The sequence below is a fragment of the Perca flavescens genome, chromosome 1 (assembly GCF_004354835.1).
Source record: "Perca flavescens isolate YP-PL-M2 chromosome 1, PFLA_1.0, whole genome shotgun sequence".
Lineage (NCBI taxonomy): Eukaryota > Metazoa > Chordata > Actinopteri > Perciformes > Percidae > Perca > Perca flavescens.
Window position 1 is genome coordinate 6,580,351 of NC_041331.1, and position 12,438 is coordinate 6,592,788.

Genomic DNA, 12,438 nt, shown 5'->3' on the forward strand with positions numbered 1-12,438 from the left:
AAAAAGCAATAAAAAAAAAAAAAAAAAAAAAAAAAAGCGTTTTCAAAAGTTGACAGGAAGACAACACAAGGGTTAATCCATGTTCTAAAATCTTGACAAATGTAACAATGACATGTACAAAAACATTTATTGAAAAATATTACAATTTTAATTTGAAATTAATTTATAGATTTAAAATTTAAAATCTCTTCTTTAAAACCAAGTGATGTCTTGTAGAGCGTAGTCCGTGTCAGCGTCTGTTCCTTCCATATCGACCTGGAAGAAGCAACAAACTGTATTAAAAAGGCAAAGAAAGCCACTGATTATGCAGGTTAGAGGGTGGGTAGAACAGTACAAACATTTCCAATGCAATTAAATCTAGTAGTATTGTCTTAACTGATGTATGTGTGATGCCAACTGACAAAATGCCTTTTTAAAAAAAAAAATAAATAAATAAATAAACAATAGACACCAAGTCACGCTGCACTAGACTGCTAATGAAGGCTTCATTTGAGCTTTCTGAAAGTACTGCGAGAATATGGCCATGGGTCCAGACTGCAAAGTGAAATTCCAATGGGCAGCTAATAAATTGCGTGTTAGCTAAAAAGGTGGGTTAACACTGAATGAGTGGTCTTGTGTTCATGCAATTCTCACCTTGGGATTTCCAAGGTCTGCAAAAGTTTCCGTTGTAGGCTTCCTGCTGGCTGCTGTGCATATCTGTAGACATATAGAGAGATGATGCCAGAAGGTCATTGTTATACAATCTAAAAAGATTATCTCTCAACATTAAAAAAATGATAGATACCATTAACAACAATTTCTGGGTGTAAATTGTTAGTCTTATCTTGGAAAAAATAAATAGGGACATAGTTACAACTAAAGTTGCAAAAAGTGTTGGTATTTTGGGAAAACACCGACCTATGATAAACACTCGAGGTTGCCACTCTTCTATACCACTATTTGATATATACAGTATTACTGTAACTCAGCCTGGCGAGTACATCTTACTAAACTTGTTTCCATCTTTCGTCTTCAGAAACAAGCATTAATAATCAACTATGTCAACAGTCATTCATCGCAAACATTCAGGCATAACGGTTCATTAAATCGACCAACTACAGATTGATTTACTTCAGGGTTCTTGCAGGTTTTAGAAAGTCAAATTTAAGACCTTTTTAAGACATTTTAAGACCATCAATATTGAAATTTAAGACCTACAAAACTGATTGAAAAGCTGATTGGCAGAGTCTGTTGGAGGCATTTTGCGGCTAGCTTGCGTTTCTCCACTCTGGTGTGACTCCAGCGCCTTCACACTCAGAGTCCCTAATTTTATATATTTTTTTTACCAAGACTGCAGCGAGCCTCGTACTTGGAGCTGGGTACCGCTTGTGGAAACAGTGGAAAGTCGCTGTGATCTAGGTATGTCTCGTTAAAAGTACGCTTTCCCATTTTCCACACGTAGGCCTAGCCGAACTTTAACAAACTCTGAGGAGACGCAGCCTTGCCTTTATCACGAGATATGTAGTTTCTTTTTTTTTTTTTCTTCATCGTGTACATACAAACACCAATATCCCCCAGAAAGAACTACAACACACCGAACCAACAAACATTCTGATGGCAGCATTCTGCTGGTTTTGTTACAGAGAAAAGACCTGACTAAATGAAATTTAAGACCTCCGATGAAAATCTGGCCATTTTTAAGACGTTTTAAGGCCTTCAATTTAAAGATCAGAATTTTAGACTATAAGACTTTTTAAGACCCCGTGGGAACCCTGTTACTTGTATACAGTTTGTTGAACAGGAGTCTTCTCATTTTTTGTCCTTTACAATTAAGTTACACTTGAGTGCCCCAACTCAATGTTTTTTTTTTAATCTATAGATTTGTATTTTTGCACGTGCTAACAAACAAGTTTAATAAAATGACTAGTATTCAGAATTACACAGAAAATGTATAAGCCTACATTTATAAAAAAAAAAAAAAAAAAGGCACAGCATGATTGGCATCACCCATCCTGACAAGTGATTCTCACCTTGTGATTTCCAAGGTTTGCCAAAGCCTCCATTGTAGGCTTCCTGCTGGCTGCTGTGCATATCTGTAGACGTATAGAGAGAGGATGCAATTAAAAGTCCATGAGTTGTTCTCAAGCTGTTTGGGGTCTCACACTATCATACTATTTTCTGCCAAAGTCTGAACAGTTTGTTTTTCTGTGAGCTTCTTAATGGTTTGAAGTTGGGAGGAAAAAGGAGTTGTTATGTACTGGTGTGCACTAGACATTTAAAATCAAAATCAGATGTTCAGTCACTTGTCAGGCAAACTTATCAAACCAAACTCACACAGTAGTATAGCGTACCATTTGAAAATGGGGTTTCAGTTCCCAAGGACACATTTTAAGAATTCTTAAAGAATGCATTCAAATTACCGAGCTCTTTCTTACTTTCTGCCGGGATGGTTGATTATTAAAACATTATTTTGGACCCAATCTTTTTCCTCGTTTCGGATGGGATTTACTTCACACCATAAAGTACATCAACACAACAGTATGTGGAGTTAAACTGGACGGGCCCAATAACCTGTGAATAGTTCTACTTGTTAAATTGCAATCTGAGCAGCAGCATTATGTCGGCAGGATAATTTAAAAAGGCAACCACAACTACATTTTTGTACAGCCCTATTTCGGATACCATGGTGGCAGAAATCTTGCCATGGTGGGCCGCCACTATAAAAAAAAGGATCTATCTATCTATCTATCTATCTATCTATCTATCTATCTATTAAAAAGGGGGTCTTTCAGGATTTTGGGATAGAAATGACTTACATTTCATAAAAAAAAAAAAAAAAAAAAAAAAAAAAACTACCAGATTTCAGAAATTCATAAAAGGAATGCTTTATATTTATGATTTTTTTGTTTTATGACTTGGCCCCAAATTACTGTCCTGCATTAAACAAAATTGAAATTCTGACCTGATGACATTCCTCCAGTGACCATGCCTCCTCTTCTTTTCTTCCGCTTTCCTCCTTCAGCTGGACCATGGTTTGCTTTCTTATCTATGGAGAGAAGTAACAGTTTATAAAAAAAAATAAAAAACTACAAACTCTCTCAAAAAAAAAGGCAAAAAAATGTTAGGGCTGTTCAATCCATCAAATTTTGATCGTGATTTTGGCTCCAAAAGATCCCAAAAACTATGTAATCGAGAAAAACACTTATTTTGCACAGTACATTTTGCAAGTCAAGTTTTATTTTGTCTTGTGTTCTGAATGAAAAAGTTAAACTTAAAGTGCTCATACTATCATACAATGCTCATTTTCGGGTTCATAATTGTATTTAGGAGGTTTTACCATAATGGGTTTACAGGATTTAAATTTTCAAAATAAACGGCATATTTTTGTTGTACTGCGCATTGCTGCAGCTCTTTTCACCCTGTGTGTTGAGCTCTCCGTTTTAGCTACAGAGTGAGGCATCTCACTTCGGTTACATCTCTGTTGGGAGTCGCACATGCACAGTACCTAGGTAAGGACTACTAGCCATTCAGAAGCACAGTATGAGGGCGTACCATGCTAGCAGCTAGGCGAGCATTATAATGTTTGTTACACGTGACGCATGTTTGTCTCTGAAGTAAAGGCTGGACTACAGTAGAGCTGTTTGTGAACAGTGTTTTCTGTTGGAGATGGTAAGACCCTTTGGGGTGGACTTTGGGCTTTTTCACTTTGTAAACCTATAACGTGCACAAAAAAATAAATAAAGGAAAAAGCCAAAAAGCATAATATGAACACTTTAAAGAAAATTAGGTGTTTTCAAATTAGGGGTTTTCAATGTTAAATTTGTTTAACTCTTTATATAAATGCAACATCTTTCCAAAAGTCAACAAGTAATAGTTATATAATAGGGATTTCAATATTGACAAATAATTGTGATTAAGAAGTTTTCAATAAATCGAGCAGCCCTAGCACATAATTATCATTGTTGAATTAAGAAGCAAATCACCCAAATGTTTACTAGGATGCCATCTACTTGGTCCCATGCTGCTCTTCATCTCACATACACACTTGTGCTCCTGTAGTTCAGTACACTGGACGCCACAGTCCACCAAATGTGCCTTTGATGGAGACACGTCGGCTATATTCTGGTCAGCCGTCTGGACACACAGTTGCTGGTTTTGGACTTCTTTATTCCTGCAAGCGCCATCCTCCACCTCCATGTCCGCTCCGCTTAGGTGAATCAGTGGACACCTATTGGTGTCTGCGTCCTCTTCAGTGAGGGTAGATACAATTTGTTTACTCTGCTGGGGAGTCGGGGAAGCCAAGGGGCTCTTTACTAAAGGAACCATGCTCTGGCCTTGCTTTAGTCTCCATATTTTAGAGCCATCCATCTCACTGCACTTAGTGGGGATAGAGGGGGCAAGAGACTCCACAGACTCTTTAATTTCTCTCTCCATCTGACTGCTACACATTTGATAGGGAATTATCTCTGTAGTGTCTGCTTGTGGATTTGTCTCATCGCCATCTTCTTGCTCATTGTCAGGGAGCTTTCGAGATTTATTTTGGGAATGTAGCAGTTCATCTATGTAGGGTAGGCTATGCCTTACAGCTCTCACGGATTCTGCATTTTGCTCTTCATGAGCTTTTCTCAGTTTGAAGATCTTGAAAAGGGTTGCAATGTCCATAGAGCTTAAGTTACCCTCAGCATTACCATTAGCATCATTAGCATAAGCGGCGTCAGCCATCACTGGACCATTTTTGTTCAGAGTTGGACTCTGGGAAAAAGACTTCACATGCTCTTCTTCAGCTTCGTAAGATGGCAGCGTTGGAACAGAGTCAGTTACTTCAGGTTCCAGCATGCCGTTCTGCAGCAGACATTCCTTACTGGGGATAAAGGGGGCAAAATACTCCACAGACCAAACAGACTCATTAATTTTTTTAATTTGATAGGGAGTCGTGTCTTCATGTGGATTTGTCTTGTCGCCATCTTCTTGCTCATAGTCAGGGATCTTTTGGGATTCCTTTCGTGAATGTAGCAGTTCATCTGTGTAAAATAGCGTACGCCTCACACAGTCTACCAATCCCACCGGCTCATTTTCTCTTCTGGATTTTGCCTTTTGCTCTTCAGCTTCCCTATGTTTGAAAAAGTCTGGGCTGTTCTTAGAGCTTAAGTTACCCTTGGCATTACGATTCACACCATCTGGCACCACTGGACCAGTTTTGGTCTGAGTTGGACTCTGGTAAAAAGACTTCTCATGGTCTTCAGCTTCGTAAGACGGCAGCTGGTGGTCATTCTGAGGCGGTGTTTTGGACACTTGAACACAGTCATTTACTTCAGGTTCCAACATGCCGTTCTGCAGCAGCCACTCCTTAGTGGGGACAAAGGGGGGCAGAGACTCCACAGACCAAACAGAGTCATTCATTTTTCTCTCCATTGGAGAACTATTTAAAGACATTTGATAGGGAATGATCTCTGTCGTGTCTTTGCGTGGATTTGGCTCGTCCTGTACTAGTTCATTGTCAGGGAGCTTTTGGGATTGGTTTCGCGAACGTAGCAGTTCATCTCTCCTTACAGAGCCAATGAATTCCAACGACTCATTTTCTCTTGTGGATTCTGCATTTTGCTCTTCATGAGCTTTTCTCAGTTTGAGGATCTGAAAAAGTGTTGCACTGTCCTTAGAGCTTAAGTTACCCTTGGCATTATGATTAGCACCATCTGGCACCACTGGACCAGTTATGGTCGGAGTTGGACTCCGGTAAAAAGACTTCTCATGCTCTTCTTCAGCCAAATAACATGGCAGCTGGTGGTCATTCTGAGGTGGTGTTTTGGACATTGGAACAGTTACTTCAGGCTCCAACATGCTGTTCTGCAGCAGCCACTCCTTAGTGGGGATAAAGGGGGGCAAAAACTCCACAGACCAAACCGACTCATTCATTTCTCTCTCCGTCTGACAGCTATACATTTGATTGGGAATTATCTCGGTCATGTCTGCTTGTGGATTTGTCTCGTTGCCATCGTCTTGCTCATTGTAAGGGAGCTTTTGGGATTCTTTTTGTGAATGTAGCCATTCATCTGCGTAGGGTAGGCTACGTCTTCCAGAGCCAACCAATCCCATCGGCTCATTTTCTCTTCTGCATTCAGCATTGTGCCCTTTATGAGCATCTATCAGTTTGAGGATCTGGAAGAGGGTTACACTGTCTGTAGAGCTTAAGTTTCCCTCAGCAACATCATTAACATATTCACCGTCAGCCATCACTGGACCATTTTTGTTCCAAGTTGTACTCTGGTAAAAAGACTTCTGCTCATCAGTTTCGTAAGACAGCAGCTGGTGGTCATTTTGAGGCAGTGTTTTGGACATTGGACCAAAGTCAGTTACTTTAGGCTCCAAAATGCCGTTTGTGAGGATAAAGGGGGGCAGAGACTTTACAGACTCATTCATTTTTCTCTCCATCTGAGAACTAATTAAAGAGATTTGATAGGGAATGATCTCTGTCGTGTTTTCGTGTGGATTTGTCTCGTCATGTACTAGCTCATTATCAGGGAGCTTTTGGGATTGGTTTTGTGAACGTAGCAGTTTATCTCTCCTTACAGAGCCAATGAATTCCACTAACTCATTTTCTCTTGTGGATTCTGCATTTTGCTCTTCATGAGCTTTTCTCAGTTTAAGGATTGTGAAAAGTGTTGCACTATCCTCTGAGCGCAAGTTACCCTTAGCATTAGGATTAGCACCGTCAGCCACCACCGGACCATTTTTGGTCCGAGTTGGACTCTGGTAAAAAGAATTTTCATCGTCTTCAGTTTCGTAAGACGGCAGCTGGTGGTCATTCTGATGTGGCATGTTTGACACTGGAACAGAGTCATTAACTTTAGGCTTCAACATGCCGTTCTGCAGCAGCCAGTCCTTAGAAGGGATAAAGGGGGGCAGAGACTTTACAGACCAAACCAACTCATTCATTTTTCTCTCCATTGGAGAACTATTTAAAGACATTTGATAGGTAATGATCTTTGTTGTGTCTTCGTGTGGATTGGTCTCGTCCTGATCTAGCTCATTGTCAGGGAGCTTTTGGGATTGGTTTTGTGAATGTAGCAGTTCATCTCTCCTTACAGAGCCAATGAATTCCAACGACTCATTTTCTCTTGTGGATTCTGCATTTTGCTCTTCATGAGCTTTTCTCAGTTTGAGGATCTGAAAAAGTGTTGCACTGTCCTTAGAGCTTAAGTTACCCTTGGCATTATGATTAGCACCATCTGGCACCACTGGACCAGTTATGGTCGGAGTTGGACTCTGGTAAGAAGACTTTTCATGGTCTTCAGCTTCGTAAGACGGCAGCTGGTGGTCATTCTGAGGCAGTGTTTTGGACACTTGAACACAGTCATTTACTTCAGGTTCCAACATGCCGTTCTGCAGCAGCCACTCCTTAGTGGGGATGGGGGGCAGATACTTTACAGACCAAACTGACTCATTCATTTTTCTCTCCATCGGCGTACTATTCAAAGACATTTGATAGGGAATAATCTCTGTTGTGGTTGCATGTGGATTTGTCTCGTCGCCATCTTCTTGTTCATTGTAAGGGAGCTTTTGGGAATCCTTTTGTGAATGTAGCAGTTCATCCGTGTAGGGTAGACTACATCTTACAGCATTTCTGGATTCTGCATTTCGCTCTTCATGGTCATCTCTTAGTTTGAAGATTGTGTAGAGGGTTGAAATGTCCATTGAGCTTAAGGTATCCTCAGCATTACCATAAGCACCGTCAGCAACAACTGGCCCATTTTTGGTCTGAGTTGGACTCTGGTAAAAAGACCTATCATGGTCTTCTTCAGTTGCGTAAGACAGCAGTTGTTGGTCATTCTGAGGCAGCGTTTTGGACATTGGAACAGGGTCAGTTACTTCAGGCTCCAACATGCCATTCTGTAGTAGCCACTCCTTGGTGGGGACAAAGGGGGGCAGAGACGCCACAGACCAAACCGACTCATTCATTTTTCTCTCTGTCCGACAGCTATTCATTTGATAGGGAATGATCTCTGTTGTGTCTTCATGTGGATTTGTCTCGTCATCTTCTTGCTCATTGTTAGGGAGCTTTCGGGATTTGTTATGTGAATGTAGCAGCTTTTCTGTGTAGGGTAGGCTACGCTTTAGAGAGCCAATCAATCCTACCGGTTCATTTTCTCTTCTGCATTCTGCCTTTCGCTCTCCATGAGCTTTTTTAAGTTTGAGGATCTGAAAAAGGGTTGCACTGTTCTTGGAGCTTAGGTTACGCTCAGCATTATCATTAGTACTGTCAGCTGCCACTAGACCATTTTTGGTCTGAGTTGGACTCTGGTAAAAAGACTTATGTTCTTCTTCAGTTTTGTAAGCCAGCGGGTGTTTGTCATTCTGAGGAAGTGCCATTTTCAGAATCTTTGCCTGCGGCGTGCCACCTCTCCAACTCATTAGAATGTCAGGAACAGAGACGCATCTCTCTTTGACAACCTCCTCTTGTTGAAAAGAGCTACAAACGGGAACTATACTATCTGGAGAACTCACTGACATTAGTGAATTGCTGCTGGGTAGGGTATTGCTCCTAACCTCGGCAGATGGAGAGTTTGAGCCGGTTCCACGCCCAGAATCTGAGCCGATGAGTGGGCTTCTTTCTCCATATCGACCTCTCTGTATGGGTTCTGTTTGGACCTCACAGTTCACAGTTTCTCTAACATTGCCAGTATGAGGCGGATTAATTCTGTGGGTCCGGTTTGGGTTCTGGTAGGGTGCGCTAGGAGCGTAGACTTGGGGGTGGAGGAAACGTCTGTCGACAGGTTGGACGTGAGGGTGGTACAGAATGTGGGGTGGAGCATCCATATAGGGATGAGGAGGGAACGGGGGCATGACCATACCGTAGCCTGGAAGTCAGAAAAAAAAAATTGAAATTGAAGCTTGAAATTAACTGAGACGATGTTTAAGTCAAAGAAGCTAAAAATAAAAAAAAACTTAAGACTCACCCATGCCTGGGAAGGTGGCAAAGGGGTTATAGGGGAAGGGCATGGGCCACTGGTAGTGGAGGAAAGGGGGTGGAGGTGGGAGTGGGGGCGGGGGTGGTGGGTGGACGTAGAAGAAAGGCCGGACAAAGACGGGGGGGTGGATTGACGGTCCTGGGTCTTGGCTGATGCCATGCAGTCCTGTATCTTGCTGCTCACAGGTTGGTCCACGGCTGTTGGCGTGAGTGTGTAGGCTCCCTCCATTTGGTCCTGGATGAGCTGGTGGAGATATGTTGACAGCTGATGGCATTTTCAACCTACAGAGATAGAGGAAGGAGGATTCTTAGAGTTGTGCATCCATGCTACTAATTTGGCCAGCTGGCCATTCTACATCTTAGCAAACAATACTCAAACAGGTCAACTCAATTTGATTATGTTTCTCAAATCCAAAATGTTGGTATAGACCTTTTTCACAGCAGACAAGTTGACATGTCATAGTAGGAAAAGCACAGGTGTATTCAAACCCATTAATGATGGCTGCATTCCACTTAGGAGAGGCCCTGGTATTGTGCATGCTGACTCACTGAAATAGCTTAATGGGACACTTGATGGAATTGAGCCATTGTTAAGGTTAATTTCAGCTGTGCTTTTCCTACTATGAAAAGTCAAAATGTCTGCTGTGAAAAAGGTCTGTTTGCTTGGGAAGTGAGCATTAGATTTTTTTTATTTATGTTTTTTTAATTATGCCTTACAAGTATGGGCAATATTACCCCTAGCAGGGACTAAATGTTGGAGAGAGGATGTGGGGAACAAGAAGAAAACAAACTATTCACATTCAATTTTGATAGCCTTTTGAGAAGAGGTTTTAGACTTAAAAGAACCTCTGAAACTAGAAAATATTTAGGGTATTAATTTACTAGGAAAGGTAAAATCAGTTGACATTCATCTCTACCATATTGTGTGTGGCTATAAAGCAGTTTACAAGGACATGGTAACAGCCAAATCCACCCAAACTAAATCCATGGCTATAAATAGAAGATATTTGGACATGGAAAAAATATATTTTACAATCAGATTATAAAAAAAAAAAAAAAAAAAAAAAGGAATAAGAGCCTCACATTGCCAGACCTATCTCCAAAACTATTTAAACTAGCCCAAGATTTGCAATAAACAGGTACTCCACCCCCAAGCGCCCCCCCCCCTCTGCCAAAGCTCTTTAGTTTAGTTGAGTGTTTGGTCTGTGTAGTTATTAATTTAACATGCATAAAAATGTGCAATAGACTCGAAAGTAAACTATTGTCTGGAAGATAATAAAACCACAAAGTACTAAAAGCACATTCCATGATACTAAAAGCACATTCTATGATACTAAAAGCACATTCCATGATTTTTCACGACAAATTGTTTTGCTCCCCCAGCCTGCCTATGGTCCCCCAGTGGCTAGAAATGGTGATAGGTGTAAACCGAGCCCTGGGTATCCTGCTCTGCCTTTGAGAAAATGAAAGCTCAAATGGGCCAATCTGGAGATCGGCTCCTTATGAGGTCATAATTTGCTCCAACATTGCCCCCCCTCCTCAATAGCTACAGACACAGAAATGGCACACACTAAGGAAAGCTCATTGTGGGACTGGCTCTAGTGGCTGTAATTCTGCACCAAGTCTGAATTTCAGGAAAGTGACTTCTGATACAGTATTAGGGGACCACTAAGGTCTATATAAAAAGCATCCAAAGAGCACCATGTCATGGGACCTTTAAAAGTCAAAAGTGTGCATTCTGTGCTTTTAAGTGAATAAGTGAACCAAAATATATAGGCTACATTAGCTCGAAGCTCTAAACTGGAAAATATTTAGGGTATTAATTTACTTAGAAAGATAAAAATCAGTTGACATTCATCACTACCATATTGTGTGTGGCTATAGCATTTGACAAGGGTATAGGAACAGCCAAATCTACCCAAACTAAATCCATGGCTATAAACAACAGAAGACATTCTGGACATGGAGAAAATATATTTTACAATCCAATCCTATTTAAAAAAAAAACAAATGGAATAAGAGTTATCCTAAAGAGTCCCGCATTGCCGGACCTATCTCCAATACTACTATTTAACCTAGCCCAAGATTTGCAATAAACAGGTACTCCTCCCCCAAGCCCCCCGCCCTCTCTCTGCCAAAGCTTTTTTTTGAGGGTGGTTAATTTGAGTGTTTAGTCTGTGCATTTATTAATTTAACATGCATTAAAATGTGCAATATACTCCATTGTCTGGAAGATAATGAAAATTACAATTAAAGCAAACACCAAGCATGTATATATAGTGTTGATTTGTGGTTCTGTCTGACCCACTCATGTCCTTTTACTTTGTGAATAAATTCAAGGTTTTTAAAAGTCAAACTGCGCATTCTGTGCTTTTAAGTGAATAAGTAAACCAAAACACATAGTCCACATTAGCTCGAAGCTCTGATCTAAAGTGGGGAGTAACGGTACATAAACGAAAATCCAACAGGAGGAATAACAGTAAAACATATGAGACAAGATTCAGCAAAGATCCTAAACCGGATCATACTTCCATATCATTTTAAATGCATGTTCCATGTCTGTTGTGATGAAACCAAAGTAGAGTCACTTTACCTTGTTGAGAACTTGGAAACACAGTGATTAAACATAAGCGGCACACACACCTGAGTTTAAGTAGCAGCTGATCAGTCAAGTCTGTGCACAATCAGCTGATTTGGAGTTTGCAGACCGAACGTCAGTGTGCCATCAGAACACTGGATGGAGCCAAACTCCAGTCAAACAAAAAGGGGGCTCAGCTGGCTATTCTGAAAAGCTGCTTTTAGATTTCAGTCGTCCCTAAGGCATTCGTCTGAATTATATCTGCACAGTTTTTACAATGCCATAGCTCCTCCACCTACTCAGTAAACCCTGACCTGTTCCTAAAAACTCCCCAGCCTCTTCCAACTTCAATATATAATTAACACTAAGAATATATAATCACTCTGAGGAATGAATCAATGAATGCACACTGTTCTTCTTCCACAGACGCACATTGGATTTCAGAGGTGATGATTCATGTATTACTAATATTTGAAGCACTCATTTCATCTGTCATTGACAGGATCTTTGATGTGTAAAATTGTATTTGAATGTTTACATCTGGCACCCCCATAGTAAAACATTAATAACATGAAATTGATGCTAAATTATAATCAAAATGATATCAATTATTTAGCTGAACTATTGATAATAGATTGTCCCTTATGAGTGGATTGAAGGATATTCAACCCTGTTACTCTAATTATGGTTTCAGGGTTGAGATTAACAGGGTTGCAAATGAATGCTAATGTTAGCTTTTTCTCATGAATAGAAACTAGCTGTTTAGCTAGCTCTTACTGTCATCTTTAGGACAAACTTACTTACGTAAGAAAAGAAGAAAACCTTTAAATTAATTTGTCTTATTTTGATAATAAGTGTAACAGGGTTGCATTGGTTGAGTGACACATTCAATCAAGGCTAAACGTTGTATAATAAT

At 40.4% G+C, this 12,438-nt stretch overlaps 1 protein-coding gene across 1 annotated transcript; it reads right to left on the bottom strand.

Annotated features, from left to right (window-relative positions):
* Positions 1–125: 125 nt before the first annotated feature.
* LOC114558401 (uncharacterized) lies at positions 126–11,568 on the bottom strand. Its single transcript, XM_028582387.1, has 7 exons — positions 11,538–11,568; positions 8,934–9,226; positions 3,963–8,834; positions 2,942–3,025; positions 2,010–2,072; positions 634–696; positions 126–255 (listed from the first exon to the last, which is right to left on the bottom strand). Exons 2-7 carry the CDS (start codon positions 9,217–9,219, stop codon positions 230–232), a joined length of 5,394 nt encoding a protein of 1,797 aa, XP_028438188.1. The 5' UTR covers positions 9,220–9,226; positions 11,538–11,568; the 3' UTR covers positions 126–229.
* Positions 11,569–12,438: the final 870 nt, after the last annotated feature.